At 50.8% G+C, this 15,465-nt stretch overlaps 1 protein-coding gene across 4 annotated transcripts in view; it reads right to left on the bottom strand.

Moving 5' to 3' along the window:
- The window catches only part of Lmo1 (LIM domain only 1), a 39,924-nt gene extending 24,721 nt beyond the window's left edge, over positions 1-15,203 (bottom strand). The window contains exons 1-2 of one of the 4 annotated variants that reach the window (XM_021727385.3): positions 15,005-15,202; positions 10,347-10,605 (exon numbers count right to left, since the gene is read on the bottom strand). In XM_021727385.3, the coding sequence (XP_021583060.1) occupies positions 10,347-10,371 (25 nt within the window). In that variant the 5' untranslated portion in view covers positions 10,372-10,605; positions 15,005-15,202. The other 3 variants (XM_005326833.4, XM_078046533.1, XM_005326832.4) reach the window with 3 other exon arrangements.
- Between the last annotated feature and the right edge of the window lie 262 nt (positions 15,204-15,465).

Genomic DNA, 15,465 nt, shown 5'->3' with positions numbered 1-15,465 from the left:
CCTTGGTTGGAACTGACTGGTGACACTGGTGACTAGGCCTTCCCTAGTCATGGCTGATGACTCCAGGGGAAGCTAACCTGTTGGACACTTGGAGCAGAGGTGCTACTGCAGAGGCAAACCTCTTATGGCAGACCAGTTGCTAAGACAGTCACCACCAACCCTGTCTTTGGCATTTAGGCCCTTGTGTTCATTTACCCGGCTTCCTCAAATGTGGGCTAGACCTATTGACTTGCTCCCAAGGAAGAAAACACACCAAAAGTGATGGAATATCACCTCTGTGATGAGGTTGTAAGACTGTGACTTCCTTTCTTTTTTTTTTTTTTTTTTTTTTTTGAGTTGCTTAGGGCCTCACTAAGTTGCTGAGGATAGCTTTGAACTCCTGATCCTCCTGCCTTAGCCTCCCAAACCACTGGGATTACAGGCATGCACCACTGCACCAGGCTTATGACTTCCTTCTTGTGAGCAGCCATTCTCTCTTGATGGTGTTAAGAAGCACACTGCCATGCTGGAGTGTCACGCATGGCATGGAGCCAAAGGGCAGCCAGCAGTCAACAAGGAATTGAGGCTCTTAGTCCCCAGCCCATGAAGAACTAAATCCTGACAGCAGCCAGATAAGTGAGTTTGAAAGTGGCTCCTTCCCCATGGATCTTGAGAAAAGACTGTGGCCCCTGTCCAACACCTTGATTACAGTCTGTGAGAAACTGAGGGCCCAATTAAGCTGCCCCATGTTCCTGACCCACAGAAATGAGAGACTAAATGTGAGTTGCATTAAGCTGCTAAGTTTTGAAATAACTTGTTACTCAGCAATAACTAATCACTAATACACCACCACATTGGCCTGCACACTCAGGAGAGGAAAGACCTTTCTTCTGGCCTTTCAGGGGCAGAGATCCCTGCAGACAGATCTCTGCCCCACAGCCTACATTGCTGTGAGCATCTTTGAAGAGCACAGGTCTTGCTAGGAAGTGTTGTGAGAGAGGGGCCCAGAGGACACAACCCTGTCTCCAGCCCACCCCAGATTCCTGCCTTCAGTGGGCAGACTAGGAAAGAGGGTAGAACTGACCTACCTCCTCAGGGAGTGATAGCCCTGAAGAGCTCAGAACCTTGGGTGGGCTGGGAGCAGAGCAAGCTTGCCAAAGCACACACCACTTCCACTTTCTCTTTGTCTCTCACCAAAACCCTAGAAGGTTAGGGGAATTGTACCAACCATCCACAAGACTGTCAGACCTTTGGCTGATAAAGTCTCAACAGGCCTTAATGGTGGCTGTGATCATACCAATTTTATAGCTAAAATGACTATTAAAATCTACTCACTAGAACTACTAAGCAGAGAAAGGATTAGAACCCAGTCTATGGAACTCAAAGCCCATGCTAGCCACACTCATTTTACAAATGGGAAAACCAAGAAAGCAGAGAGTTCACATATTCTCGCGACACCCACAGGCAATAACTACCCAATTGTTCCCGGAAAAATCTGTCATCAGAGATGGGGGTTCTTAAAGACCCACGAGAGAGGGACGGTGGGATGGAACAGAGCAGTTGTGGGCCACAGGAGCCCAGGCCTGTGCTGCTCCCACTCATCTGGGAAGAGTGCGTCTCCCACCCCCCACCAAGTCATTGTGCCAACCAGCAAACTTGAATTATTAAAACTCCCTTCTGGGGTACCACACGGATTTCTCTCCACTGAGACTCAGAACAGAGGGGTGGCCGCTCCCGCCACACGATATTAAAATGTCAGGAGTTTAAGGCCTGCGTTGGCTGAGTCATAAGTTATCAGCACCCAGTGAGGGCCAACGGAATGCCTCCCTTAAATTATTAAGCAGAAAGCGTCAGACTGTAATATTTTGCTAAAACCAAAGTACAGACACAGACAAAGATGTCATTTCAATATTTGAAACCAGCAAGTTTAATTTAAAATAAGAGCAAACCAATAAGCTCAGAACATAGCGGCGTATGAGAGGAAAATTATACTGTGAGAGGGGAAAAAAAAGTGGAAGGACTTAAGAAATTTATAAAAGTAATCTCCAAGTGGAAATTAGAAATCAAGGCCTAGAAACAGAATAACACAAAAGAAATATTACTGTCCACTTTCTAAATCAATATAACACTGCTCCACGCCGGAATTACCATGGTAACTCAAGTAAAAAGAATCAAGCAATTCTTATTATTTCAAAATAAAATCACAGCCTGAAGCCTGGGTTTTATTACAACCACTGATAGATCGCTGGCTTGTATTTATCTGAAATATTGCTTTTCAATCAGCTGGTTTATGAATGTACACAGGCCTCTCACCAGCCCACTTACCGCCCCGTTTTGAGGCGAGGGGCCAACCAATGAATTGATTCTTGCCAGACCAAATCTGCATATATGGTCGGTTTAAGTTACCTCTGCTGACCACAGAGCTTCACCCCCTTTCAAAATGTCTGTCCAGTGGCTTTGAAAGACAGAGAGGAAAAGCTGGAAGAGGAGGCTGATCATATGGTCCCCTCCAAGCTTGCTCTTGGAGAAATGGGGACAGGACTCAAAGGCAGTTCCCTGACAATCTGCCCCCATAGCAAGTTCTCTCCCACCCCCAGTCATCCTCTGGAAGGCTCCTTCTACCCACTCAGTGTTCCTCTCCCCAATTCCAAGTCTGACTGTGGGAAAAGAAAGCCGGCAGAGCACAGAGAATGAGCACACAATTCTGTAGTCAGACCACCTATGTTCTTAGCCACCGCAGGCATTAGAGAGCTGTGGGGCTTGGGAATAGTTACTTAAGCTCTATGTACTACACTTTTCTTATCTGTGAAATGAAGATAATAACAGTAGCTTCTTCCTAAGGTCAACACGGGTATTAAATGAGATCATACAAGGAAGATACATGGCAGATTGATTACAAAAATGGCCCCATCCTCCATCATTTCCAGTATCCCTGCCCTTTGTAATATGACTTCTCGCTTCCTGCCTTCAAGAGTAGAATCTGTTTCCCCAGTCCTTGAACTTCGGCTGGATTTGTGATTTATTTTGGCTGATGGAATGCAGCAGAAGTGACAACATCCCCATGCCAGACCTTGGCCTCGGGAAGCCTTGTGAGCTTCCATTCTTCCTGGACCCCTCTCTGTCACCAAGAACAGGCCAGATGAGTCTGCCGGATGATGAGGGGTATGCAGTCCTGTCTCCCCAGTATTCCACTGAGCAGCCATCCTCCATCCTCCAGGTGTGAGTGAGAACAGAAAAACTGCTCAGCCAGCACAGCCTAAATCACCGACCCACAGATTTTTGAGCGAAATAAATGCTATTGTTTTGAACCTCTGAGTTTGGGGTGGCTAGTGATACAGCAATAACTGATACATGTACATATTCCAATGCCTCATTTTAAAGTAAGCTTTCAATAAGATGAAAGCTACTTTGTTTTTATTACCTCTGAAGACACAGAGGCTGAAGCCAAAGAGATCACACTGCACCATGCAGAAAGCAATGTCAATTCACACAGGCAAGAGGCTTCCTGGTATATCATGTGTATATATGGACAGTAGGTGCCAGTTAGGTGTTGCTCCTATTGTAGAAAACTGAGGTTCAGTAAGTTGTCTGAAGTCACACAGCACTCAGCTGGGACTAGAACCCAGGTCTTCTGAATCATGCTAGCAGACTGCACCTGGAGACAGTAGGGCACTCAGGAAAGCCTTTGTGATCTCCAGGGGAAGGGGAAGCAGGTAGGAGCTGATGACTGAACTCAGAAGACCTCCACATTGGGCATTTACCCCTGTAAGCTGCTTCAGCCTGCCCACACCTCACACTACCTGCTTTTAATTTCCCAGGTGTATCAGCGACTATGGGCTTCCATGATAGAGCACAAAATAACATATACCAATCAATGAGAGACTAGCTTGTTGTTAGGTAGGTATTCTCTGAGTATGGCCAACTAAAGGGTGCAGGGCATACCAGGCAAGGGGGACAACAAGAGCAAGGGTATAGAGGCAAATGCCAAGTTTCCATGGATCACCAACCACTGTGGTCATATTAGACCTGCATAGCTTAGAGTGATGATAGAGGTGTCAGTCAGTCTCAGGTAAAATGCCAGGGTAGCAGAGGATGGTTCAGTCTGTAATGAGCATGAGGAGAGAGAGAGGGTAGGTGGAGTGCAAGGATGGAGATAGCAGAACAGTAACAGGTAGGTCCAGAGTCCTAGGTGAACATAATCCAGTGATGTGCTGATGTTTAACTATCAGCTTTCCAGGAAAAAGCCCTGATTTGTTTCCATGATGTAGATAGTCCCACCATGATGATTTCAAGCTACTGATGTGATATTACTGAACTCAGAAATGGGAAGACGTTCACAAACAAGCCAATGCAAGTTGACTCCATGGTGTAGTTCTTGAGAATGGACCTGCCAGGAAACCATCCTAGTAGCACTGTGAAGAGCTAAGTCTGAAGGTAGGAGGATATCCTGCATGCCTCAATATCCTTCACTCCCTGCATGTGGGGCAGGAAGGCTGGAAGTCAGGCAGGATGGTGTATGCACTAAATGCACCTCTAGGGTTCTCCAGTCTGAAAGGCCTAGCATGGACAAGTGCCCATCAGCATTTACAGCTGAAGACACAACAACATTCCCTGGGCTGGCAGTAGGCTAGCTAAGGCTATGAGTGGGACACCCAAGCATGCCATCCTAGTCTAGCTAATGTTCCCTGTCATCAGAGTTTTCTAGCACCCAGTCTCATCATGCCTTGGGGCAAGTACAGAGGACATGACAGCTGAGAATGGAACCCAGAAAGATGCTTAGGCTCTGCCACATAACCCAGGCAACTCTCTTACCCTCTTTTAGCCTCAACCTTCCCCCTATGAGTGAAGGATTTGTGAAGAGTCATCTTGGAGGCCTTTCTCTTGATGATCCCTGCCCTGAGGATCTGGGCAATGTTGAGAAATGAGGCCAGCCTGCTTCTCATTCAGCAGTGACCAAGGACCACGGTGGATGAACTGGAGGAAGGACAGTGAAGAACAGTGCTCATCAGTGAACAAGGCACTGGACTGGGTCCAGGAATATTTCATACCATACTGAAACTGATCAGGGGGCAATATTGCTTCACACAGCTTTGAGGCTTTCTGTGGATCAAGGGGGTACATGAACAGTATCTCACCTAATCCTGATAACAAACTTGTTAAATATGGCTGTTCTTATGGTAGAGGTGAGAAAGTATGGAGGTAAAGCAATCTCAATGTTGAGTGAACATGAAACACAAAACCAGTGGACACAGTAGCTGCACAGCTTAGCATAAAGGTAGAGGTAGCAGAAGGTCTAAGGACACACAGAGGCATTTATATCCTTTTATCCACCTTCTGTCCTAATTCTTTCCAATCTTCTCAATGACCCTATATCAGGGCTTTCCAGGAGGCTACGTGACCCCCTGGAGATAAGTCCAAACATCCTTGGCATCTGGGCTGCATGAAAGTAGCACTGCCTTCAGTAAGGCGCAGCTCTGGAAGAGGCTCCTAACTCTATGCACCCACATCTGCTCAGGACCCCAACACACCTCAGGTCACTTCCTGCTCAGCCTCCTCAGGCTGCACTACCATAGCCCATCCAACCACAGCCACTTCCCAATTTGGGCACCCTTGAGCTGGCAGCCTAGCTGAGCTGAGGCTGAACTTTGTGTCTCCTTTGCCCATGACCTCAGAAGGTCAGCTGTCAATGCTCATTGATAATCATCTATCTGTTCCAAGGGCATGAGACCAAACTAGGTCTTCTCTAGGTCCTGCTCACTAATGGGGCCTGCTGAGAGGAACCTTAAATAAAGAGGGTAGGACAGTCACCTGGTCTGACTCTGGGACACAGGAGAGGGTAGAGAATCAATTCTCAGGAGGAAAGACAGGCCCCCAGCTCTAGGCAATTACACATTTCCATGTGCTAAAAGCATCTTCGTGGGACATGTTCAGAGAGACAGCAAGAGAGAAAAGCAGTTCCCACAGCCACAGAGGCCAAGTGAGTGGCCATGTCAGCACTGAGCACCGGCATGCAAAGGGTGAAGCTTTTAGGCAAGCAGCGGCCAGTGATCTCAGCTTCCCCAGTCCTAATGCTCCTGAAAGGCTCTCTCCTGCTCCCTGTAATTGGGCATCAGTAGTTAATGCAGTATTGACTGCATTACACGCTCCCGTGCCTCCCCTCGCTAATGCCAATTGCATCACCTTGTACAGTCACCGGCTTGCTTAGCCAATAGCCGTTAAAAGCAATCCAAATCATGAATCATATGGGAAACTTTTAGCAAGACACCGCCATCCAAGGAGACAATTTACAGTTGAGTTAATCTGGGTACATTAGCGAGACATGGATTCTGGACGACAGACCAATTTATGTTGTTTCCCTGTCCCCCCCACCCCGCCCGCCTTAGTGCAGGCAAATGAATGGAAGTGCAGGGAACCGAGAGGCACCTGCCTCTTTACCCAAAGCTCCAGAAGAGGGTAGGGGAGACCCATCTTTATAGACTCTGCCTGGCTGAGTTTGGGCAGGAAGGAGAAGCAGCTATATATGCTACCCAAGATTTCTGACACCTCATTCCCACCAGTGAGGAGATGCTGCTCTTGGCACTAGTTATGGTAGATGCAGATGGAGACAACTCCCACTTCTAGGTACCCAGTGAATGCCAGGTCTGGTCCCTACCCTGCTGACCTCACAAGGCCTTTATTAGCCCTCCTCAGGCAGCAGTGCCTACTAGGGTCTGCCTTCCTGCCCTGCCAGCAGGCTGGGGTCTCTGGCATGGAACAGCATCAGGGCCCATTCTCTGCCTCTATCTGCAGGGCCTGGTGGTCCAGACCTCACTGTCAGAAAAGGCCCTGGGACCCTCTGTGGTCCAGGCTGTGATGGGATATCCATGGATGTCCTGCTGGTGGCTGAACAGGCGCTGGTCAGTAGCTGAACACAGCCAAGTGCCTGTCTCTTAGACAAACCAAGTCAGCTGTGGTGGCTGTGCTCCTAGTAGTCATTAACAATTGAAGACTCCTCTGTCTGGTCCTCCTGAGCCCAGCTCCATTTTCCTTAAGCAATTTTTACTTATTAAAAATGCTTTAGGAATCATGTCTGGTGTTTAGTTCCACAATCTGCCTGCTGCTTCCTGTGGTCACCCCAGCCGTCCTGCTGGGCCTTTACAGAGGCGGTTTATACGCAGTCTTGCCCTTCTCCTGCATGAACCTGGGAACATGCCAGTATCCCCAGCTGGGTGCCCTCAGCATCCTCTCTTGCCCAGGCCCACATGGCTCAAGCTGTCACTGTTCTGTCCATCCCTATGAAGGGCCTCTTCTTCAATAGCTGAGGCCTAATTTGATTCTCAGGGTTCAGTATAGTACCTCCCTTTGCTCCCCTGGGACTTCAAATCTCCTGGCAAAGGCACACATTCTGGTGCCAGCCCAAACTGCAGGTGCCAGGAGAAGACAGGCTGTTTCTCTGGGGAAGTTGGAGCTCAGCTCCCTTTCGCTGACAGGCAGACCCGGCAGCGTTTAGAAAGCCCGGACCCTGAGTTCCAGTAAAGTGGAGATAGCTAGGCCAAGAGCAAGCGTCCAAATGAAAGCAATTAATCTTAAAACTCGAAGTTTAACCGTTTGCAAAACAGATCTTTCTGTCTCTGTGGTGACCCTTCACTGCTCGACCTAATGGATTACTTTATTAATAATGCACTGTGCTTAAAAGCAAAAAAAAAATTTTTTTTTCTGACGATTCAATACTTCAGAAAGTCTCTTAAACCCGTTGCTACGGCAAAACGATTGATATTTTATTATCTTTCAGAAGTGCAACATGAAAGCCCTGCAGCCCAGCAGAGCAAAAGCTTTGGTCCTCAGCAGCTGGCAGACCCGGCTTCAACCAGTGGAGCCCCAGCCTCTCCCGACAAGATGCTGTCAGGTGGAGAAAAGGCATTGGGGGTGGTTAATAGGAGCCGGGAGTCCCTGCTGCAGCCAGACAAAGGGTGCTGAGTAGAGTCCTAAGGAACATACTCCTTAGGACCTACAGAGCCAATATAGCCACCCAGCTCAGATGGCCACTTGCGGTATATAAGAAGTTACTGTGGGTGTGGACAAGTGAGTGAATCCAGAGTCTTTCTCCCTCCCCCAATGAAAGTGTGTGTACCTTCAAGGTTTCCTGGAACTAGGGGAGGCCAGACTCTAACGGGGAATGGAACATAGAGTTATGAGCAAAAAGGTTGCTTTTGAAGGACAGTTTTAGGCTGTGAAGGACAAGAATTTGGTGGTTGCTCACGACTCCAGTCATGTGTCTTTTTTGTGCTATAATGGACCCCAGAGCCTAAGAGAGTCAATGGTAGCAGGCACCATATTGTTTAGAATGGATAGGTGGAGGGACATTTTGAACTCTCCTTTGCAGCTCTGGCTGGGACTAGGGCAAATACATACTCTGAGGTGTACTGCAGTCCAGAGGCTCCAGAGATCCATTCCCACTCAGGGATCATTTGAAACTCTTAGTATTATCAGAGCCCAAGGAACTCTAAAGGTCTGATCATAGATTCAGCTGCAGATCCTAGTTGGAGGTGAGGGTGCCATCTTGTTGGCACAAAATCAATCTCCCTGGCCTGAAGCCTCCCTTGTACAGAACTCTGGTCTTCTGGATTCCTAGCTTAAACCTGTGGAACCAAGCACATAAAATAACCTCAGCTAAAGATGCATCCTGATTTCCACATGCACCCCACAGTAAGAGTCCCTCCAGGCACCAAGGAAGGACCTTCTGTGCTGGCTTCTGCAAGTCCTTCGTGTTTACTGAGAGAGAGAAAGACAAGTCTAGGGATGGACATGACTGATCCAAGGTAACACAGGGTTAGTGACAAAAGGAGCCAAATCAAGGTCTTTTCCCTGCCTGTCAGACCTGACCTCAGACTCCTTCTTCTCCTTTTCTTTCTATGTAAAATGGCACCATCCCAGTCCTCTAATAGTTCACAAAGGATTTGGGGCCGGTGAGGGGAATCAGTCTGTGAATTCAGAAGATGGAGATGATATCACGCTTCAAGCAGCCTAAAAGGATTTAGTTACCCCACCTGTTTCCTCTTTCTATATGCATGCCAAGAATCAGACTTATGGGCTTATCAGCCCCAGAGTTCCCCTACATGTTACCTCTAAGCCAGACATTTTAAAGACCCCCCTCAACTCCTGATGTTTCTGAAGGCATAGGTAGACTGGGGCATCCGAGTATGGTAGTGTCAAAGTGAACATCCTGTGTGACCTTGAACAAGTCACTTAACTTGCTATCTTTACCAATGATCATGTCAATAACACTACTGCCTGAGTGAGCAGAGGGCATAAGCCCAGTGAAGGACAGACACCACACTCTAGGGAATGCTTGTACTCCCAGCAAGCTCACCTTTTCAGGTTTGCATCAAAGACAGATGCTAGCAGCAGTACAGGTGCCAAAAATCATGTCCAGTTCTCCCTACAAAACCACATGAGCCTCACCTGTAGAGCAGGCCAGAGGATACCAGAATACCGCCACTCTGCAGACCATGGGGGCCTTAGGTCAGAGGTCATGCACAGGGGGACTGAGGTGCCTAACTTTGTATGACTCTTAGGCAAAGCACTCCCAGCCAGTAAGTCTTTGGAGTTTATGGAGCCACCTGCTTGCTAGTGACCTCCAGCATCCATGGGCACCTGTGTTCTGACTTTTTGGCCCTGAGGTCTGGGGAGATGCACCAAAGCCCTTGGTCCAAGGAAGGACCATGTTTCTCTCAACGGGTTATCCAGCAAGCTACTGGACTGTGGCGGGACACTTCCTCTGGGCCAAACTCCCGCCCTGCGCTCCTGGACAGAGCTGGTGGGCCAGCACAGGAGGTGTCCTTCTCACCAACAGACGTTTGTCGTAGCTGTGCCCAGGAGGGCCCAACCGGTCTTTCCCTCCCGTACTAGGCACCCTGGCTCTTCACGCCATCCTCCCGCTTGCCCCAAGCTCTGGAGTCTGATTCTCCCGAAGCCGCTGATTTGCTTTTGCGCCAGCGCCTCTCGGGTTACGCGGTTGGCGCGAGGGTGATGGCTGCGGTGAGAGGAGCAGCCGCAGAGACCAAATGCTCAACGCGAACCGCCACGGCGCGGAGATCCGAGGGCAGCCGGAGCCTCCACGCGGCCCCATCGCGCATCACACGGCCAGCGCACAGCTCACCAGCTCTCGGCCGGAATCCCGGGGTGGGGGTGGGGGTGGGGGTGCGCGCGGCCCCGGGCTCCTCCACCCCACCCTGTCCCACCCCGGCCCAAGTCGGTTGTACGCTGCGGGCTCCGCGATCCCAGCTGAGCCCAGCAAGTGTGCGCCGTTGCCCCTGCATATGTTCCCGCGCGCCGCGGCGGGGGAGGGGGGAGGGTTGGGGGCGTCAGGACCCCCGCCCGCCACCTACCGTCCTCCTTGTCCAGCACCATCATCTCGGGCGCTCCGTGTCCAGCCGCAGCTCGGCTCGGCCGGGAGAAGGGCGCCGACTCGGGGCACGCTTGGCGGGGCGGCCGGTCCTCGGGTAGCGAGCGGGCTCTAATTACCCGCTTGTCCGGCTCTTAACCTAGATTGCACTCAGCTAGAATTACATTCAGGAGTGAAGCACTTCGCAGATACAAAAGCAGTCTCACCTACTTTTGTGCCTCAGAATTGCAAGGAACTACGAACTGCAATTTAGAGAGAGAGAGAGAGAAAGGGAGAGGGAGAGAGAAGGGGGAAGAGAGGATCAGAGCCGTTTCTTTGATTCTCACCTTCTAAATGGCTCAATTTGCCCAGTATAATCTGTCTTAATGTAATTGCATTTGATAGCTCATAACCCTGGCTCTGGCAACGACACAGCTTTCAGCCTCATAAAGTGTTTTCCCCTCGGATTTAATCTGAATCTCAATCTAAAATTATATTCAAAGAGATGGGGGAATCTCGGCGGCCGTCTCCCGCTGCCTTTCTCCCTCAATGTATGAGGTTTGCACTCCTGCTACTGAATAAATGCACACATTTCGCGAGGTCCCCCTCCCTCCCGGGTTAATGGGGAGTGGAGACGCGCGGCTGCCCGGCTCCGCAGCGCCACCTGGAGGCCTCTCGACCTCAACTCGGCGCGTGGCTCCGCTCTCGTCCCAGGGTCTGGTTCTCCGCTGTCAGTCTGCTGGACAATCCGGGTCTGTTACTTCCAATCCCTAGGCCTTGAGTTCTCTCTCTTCACAGAAGGGATATTTCTCTGATCCCGCCCCCTCCCTTCCTACAAGCCCTGCCTGGGGGTTCTGGTTGATTCTGGGATTGTCTGGCAAAGTAAACCCTCTGCAGGATACAAAACCTCCCACTGAGTCTAATAGCCTACCCTTGACCCTAGCAGCTCCAAAGAACACCCTGATTCCACGGAGTGGAGGAAACTGTCTTATCTTTTCTCTGAGCATGGAATGGCCCTGAATATTTTCTCCTTCCACTAATATTTATTGAGCATGTATTTTGTGCCAAGCACTAGTCTAAAGCACTAAGGATACATCAGTGAACAACAGCTTCCTGCTGCTGTTACGCAGCTGACAATTTTTGCTCTGTAATTCATAAGGCAGGAAGGGGGTCAGACTGTGCCCATCTCTTTCCTTAGCCCTGATTCTCCTCAGAGCCCTGGGGCTGGTGCCCTGGCTGCCTACTCCTGGAAGGCCACCTATTTTTAAATCCCAAGAACTTCCCCACCCCCACATATAGTACAGAGCTCCAGGGTAAAGTGGAAATAATGCTTTTCCTCCAGAGCAAAAAAAAAAAAGGCTCCAGATATATGTGCTGGGAATTTGGTCCTGGCAGCCACATCTAAGGACTAGACCTAGGCAAAGGGAAGGAAGCTGAAGTCTTCGGAGTGCCAAAGAGCCACCAGATGGGATTCTAACTCATCTCTGCCAATTAATGATGGTGGACCTTAGTAAGTCAGTTTCTCCCCTTGGGCCTCAGTTTCTCTGTATGTGAAGTGGGACGCCTACTCTTCCTGGCTCTAAGACAGCTGTGGGGATCAGATGAGATAATGCATGTGAATGTGCTTTGTAAACTGTGGCACTCTGGACAATGGGGAGGATTATCTGGTACAAAGGAAACCTGGATGCTAGGTCTGGCCCCTTCTACCCTGAGAGGCCCCAGTGCTTGACAGGGTGGAGAATTAGGGGCTGAAGCCCATCTTCTCCTCTCCTAGAAAGGGAAGTCAGGCTTTGAGGAAACAGAAGAGTGGCTGCTTCTAATGAGATGCCTCATCTGCAGCTCAGAGGGTTTCGCTTTTCCCTTCATCTTGAATACTTAATCCTAATAGTCCTTGAGTATATTTGATGTTAAATATATCATTTTGCTCAGATTCGCTGTCCCTCAGGACTACAAGCTTGATCTCTCCCTTGCCACTTCAGCCGGAGCCATGCCTGCAAGGGCTGAAGGAGGCTTCAGCACCACTGCCACTGTCAGATTTGGTGTCAGTTCCCAACCCTGACCTGTGCTGGGGGCCAGACAGTGCTGCAGAAACCCCTGTGCTGCCTGAAGGCATTCACTCCACAAAAGCTGCAGCATTACTCCTGACCTCCAGGGACACTTCTCCTCACTTTTAGGGTCTGGCCCTGACCCACAAACATAGGACTTGACTAGCTGGTGCAAGACCCAGCATCCACATTTCCACTCTCTTGTCCACATGTTGTGCCTGGGCCTTTTGGGAGGATACCCAAAGAGGGTATCCAATTAACAGCAACACGGCTGCCTTCGCTTTGGGGAGTCAGGACCCTGCGTCTCCAAGTACTGAGGAATGGGCTGCAGAAGGAGATAGGGCATGTCAGCAGGAGATCAATGTTGTGTTTGAAGGCTTCTTCTGCCCATAAGCAGCTCTCTCTCAGCTGTGAGCATGACACTTTCAAGCTGAGCCAGAGAGGTTGCCTTCACAACTGGGTTACAAAACTGCCTAACAAGTCTCAAAAGGTTTGGGTGGCTTAAATTCCCAGCTAGGAAAGGGCCTGCTGGGTTGAGAGAGCCAGACAGAAATTTCAATCATTGGGCAATGTTCTCCTCAACCCTACCCGGTAACTCTTACCTCTATGTTCACCCCCACCCAAGCAACCTCCAGGTCCAAGGACACACCCACAATGAAGTGGAATCCTCAGATCCCCTGGGGCTGGAAAAGGCAGTTTTCACCCAACACATTCCACAGGTGATGAGCATGTATTCTCACTTCTACATGCCAAGAGTGCTCCAAAATGCCTTTGGAATGCCTCTGGGGATAGCAGGAGGAAGCCAATTGATAAGTCCCCAAGGTTACTTTGAGGAGAAAGGGGGTGCTATTAGCTGGCATACAAATTTCTGGGCAGGTCTCAGCATTTTGTCCTTGGCCTGGTAGAAAAGTCCTGAGAAAAGGTTCCTGCAGTGGGGGTTGGGGGCTGGTAGGACTCCATACCTGAGGACCCAGACGTACTAGATATTCCAGAGCTCTTCAGTGGAGGCTGTCAGATGTTTCAACCTGAGGGCCCTGCTCTCAACACAGTGCTGTTGTCTCCAAGATAGGGTTTAGGCCTGGCCTTATAAGTAACACTTAGAGAGCTATTCTAAGTGACAAGGGTTCCTTCCCTGTGGCCACTATAGTTTACAGAATAGAGTGAACCTACAGTCTTTGCAGTGTGATCAAGATGCCTGCTAAGTTCAGATGCCCTGCCCTACCCCTGAAGCACACAATAGCAGCTCATGCACAGGAATTTGCAACCAGCTACCCTAAAGAAGTGCACAGTCTGCAAACTTTCACTCTTTTGATGTCTACAGAGCCCAGATAGGCCTTCTGAGAAGCTGTAGTCATAAACTGTTAGGCCTTGTGAAGGCCTAAGCTAAATCTATACCTCAGAAAAGAAGTCTAGCTTACCCCTTAAATAAGTCTTACCCCCTGAACATCAGTCCTGAAAAAGTTGTAGGTGCTGGCTGACCCACTGTCCAGGTTTGCCCTAGGACTCAGAGATATCCAGTGCTGCAAATGGAAAGAGTCTTGGGCAAACCAGAACAGCTGATAACCATAGGGAATATGGTAAGGTGGGACAAGGGACTAGTGGGGCTAGAAAGAAAATCCAGGCAGTCAGATCTTTTCCCTGCAGACCAGCAGCTGCCTCCGGAATGCAAATTTTCTAGCTTCCTGCCCCACCACTTTCTTTTTCAGGCATTACTGGACTGTCCCAGCCCCTGAGGCTGGTCCATGGCCAGCCAGATCTTTGAGTTCTACCAACATACTGGCAATGTAAAGAGTGTCAGTTGGATACAGGGATGGATCATTTTTGTGAAATCCAAAGTTGGCTGCAGTTTAGGGTGGAGGTTCTTTAAGCAAAGGAATACAAGATTATTAATACAAAATTACCAATACGCATCTGGCAGCTGAAAGACCTTGAGGACCCCAAACTTCCTTAGCTTCAAGACAAATATGCCTCAGAATGAACCTGGTATTGTGAGCTATATGGTTCATCCACCTCCTCTAGCCAGCAGGGCACCTCTCAACACCAGCTGGGTGAACTGATGGCATGCTTCCTCCTGGGCCCTGCAGGGGTGGAGGCAAAATTAACCCTCCCGCAGCTATGAAGTCCCTTGACCTAAGGAACCCCACGATCATGCTGCTTTGCACCCTCAACCCCAAGTTCTCTGGGAATCCCCCTGGGGATCACTTCCGCAGTAGGGGGACAAGCAGACGCTCAGGCCCAGAGACTGCTGGCAGTAGTCACTGTCGGGAAGCCCGCGGCTCTCGGGTAGCAGAGGCGCTCCGGATGCCTGCAAGGCGGCAAGAACCGGTGAGAAAGTTCCCAGCCTGAGCGTGTAGGGTTGGCGGGCTCCAGGTGGCGGAGGAGACTTCCTAATCCTGTCGAGGAACACCGGGGACTGAGCCTGGCACCCCGGACACTCACACCCGCGCACACATCCAGCCGCCGAGCTTCCGGGGAGCAGCCAACCCGCCTGAAGCGGCCCGAGCGGGCTCTGGAGACACTGTCGCCGAGAGCGGGGTTGTCACTGCAGAACCCGTGCGGCCGCCCTCACCGTGTGCCCACGCGTCCCGAGTACCGGCACCACGCGTCGGTCACCTACCGTCCTCAGGGTCCAACACCATGGTCCTCCAGCGGCTCCAGCCGGGCACACGCCGAAGACGCAGAGGGGCGCGCGGCTCAGGCTCCCGCCGCCGCCCGCTAGCGGAGCACTCGCCAGCCCAGCGCCGGCTCGGCGTCCAGCTAGCAGCGGCCGCCGACCCGCGCGGACCGACCCGCGCTCGGAGCGCAGCCCGGGGGGCAAAGAGCTCGGGAGGAGGGAGCGAGGGCGCGGCGCGGCGCGGGGGCGGGGGCGGGGGCGCGCCGGCAGGGCCGGGACGCCGGAGCCGCGGGAGCAGCCGCTGCCCGGGCCGGGCCGGAGCAGAGCCGGAGCCGCAGCGGCAGCAGCGCGCGGGTTTTTCTCTGAGCCGGCTGCGCTCGCCTCAGCAGAGTGCAGCCTGCGTTTCCCAGGGCCCCTCAGATTCCCCTGTTAATTAAATCAATTCATTATGCTCAGATCTGATT

Source organism: Ictidomys tridecemlineatus, chromosome 4 (assembly GCF_052094955.1).
Source record: "Ictidomys tridecemlineatus isolate mIctTri1 chromosome 4, mIctTri1.hap1, whole genome shotgun sequence".
Lineage (NCBI taxonomy): Eukaryota > Metazoa > Chordata > Mammalia > Rodentia > Sciuridae > Ictidomys > Ictidomys tridecemlineatus.
Note: the sequence above shows the minus strand (reverse complement) of the source record. Positions and strands in the feature narration are given on the sequence as shown.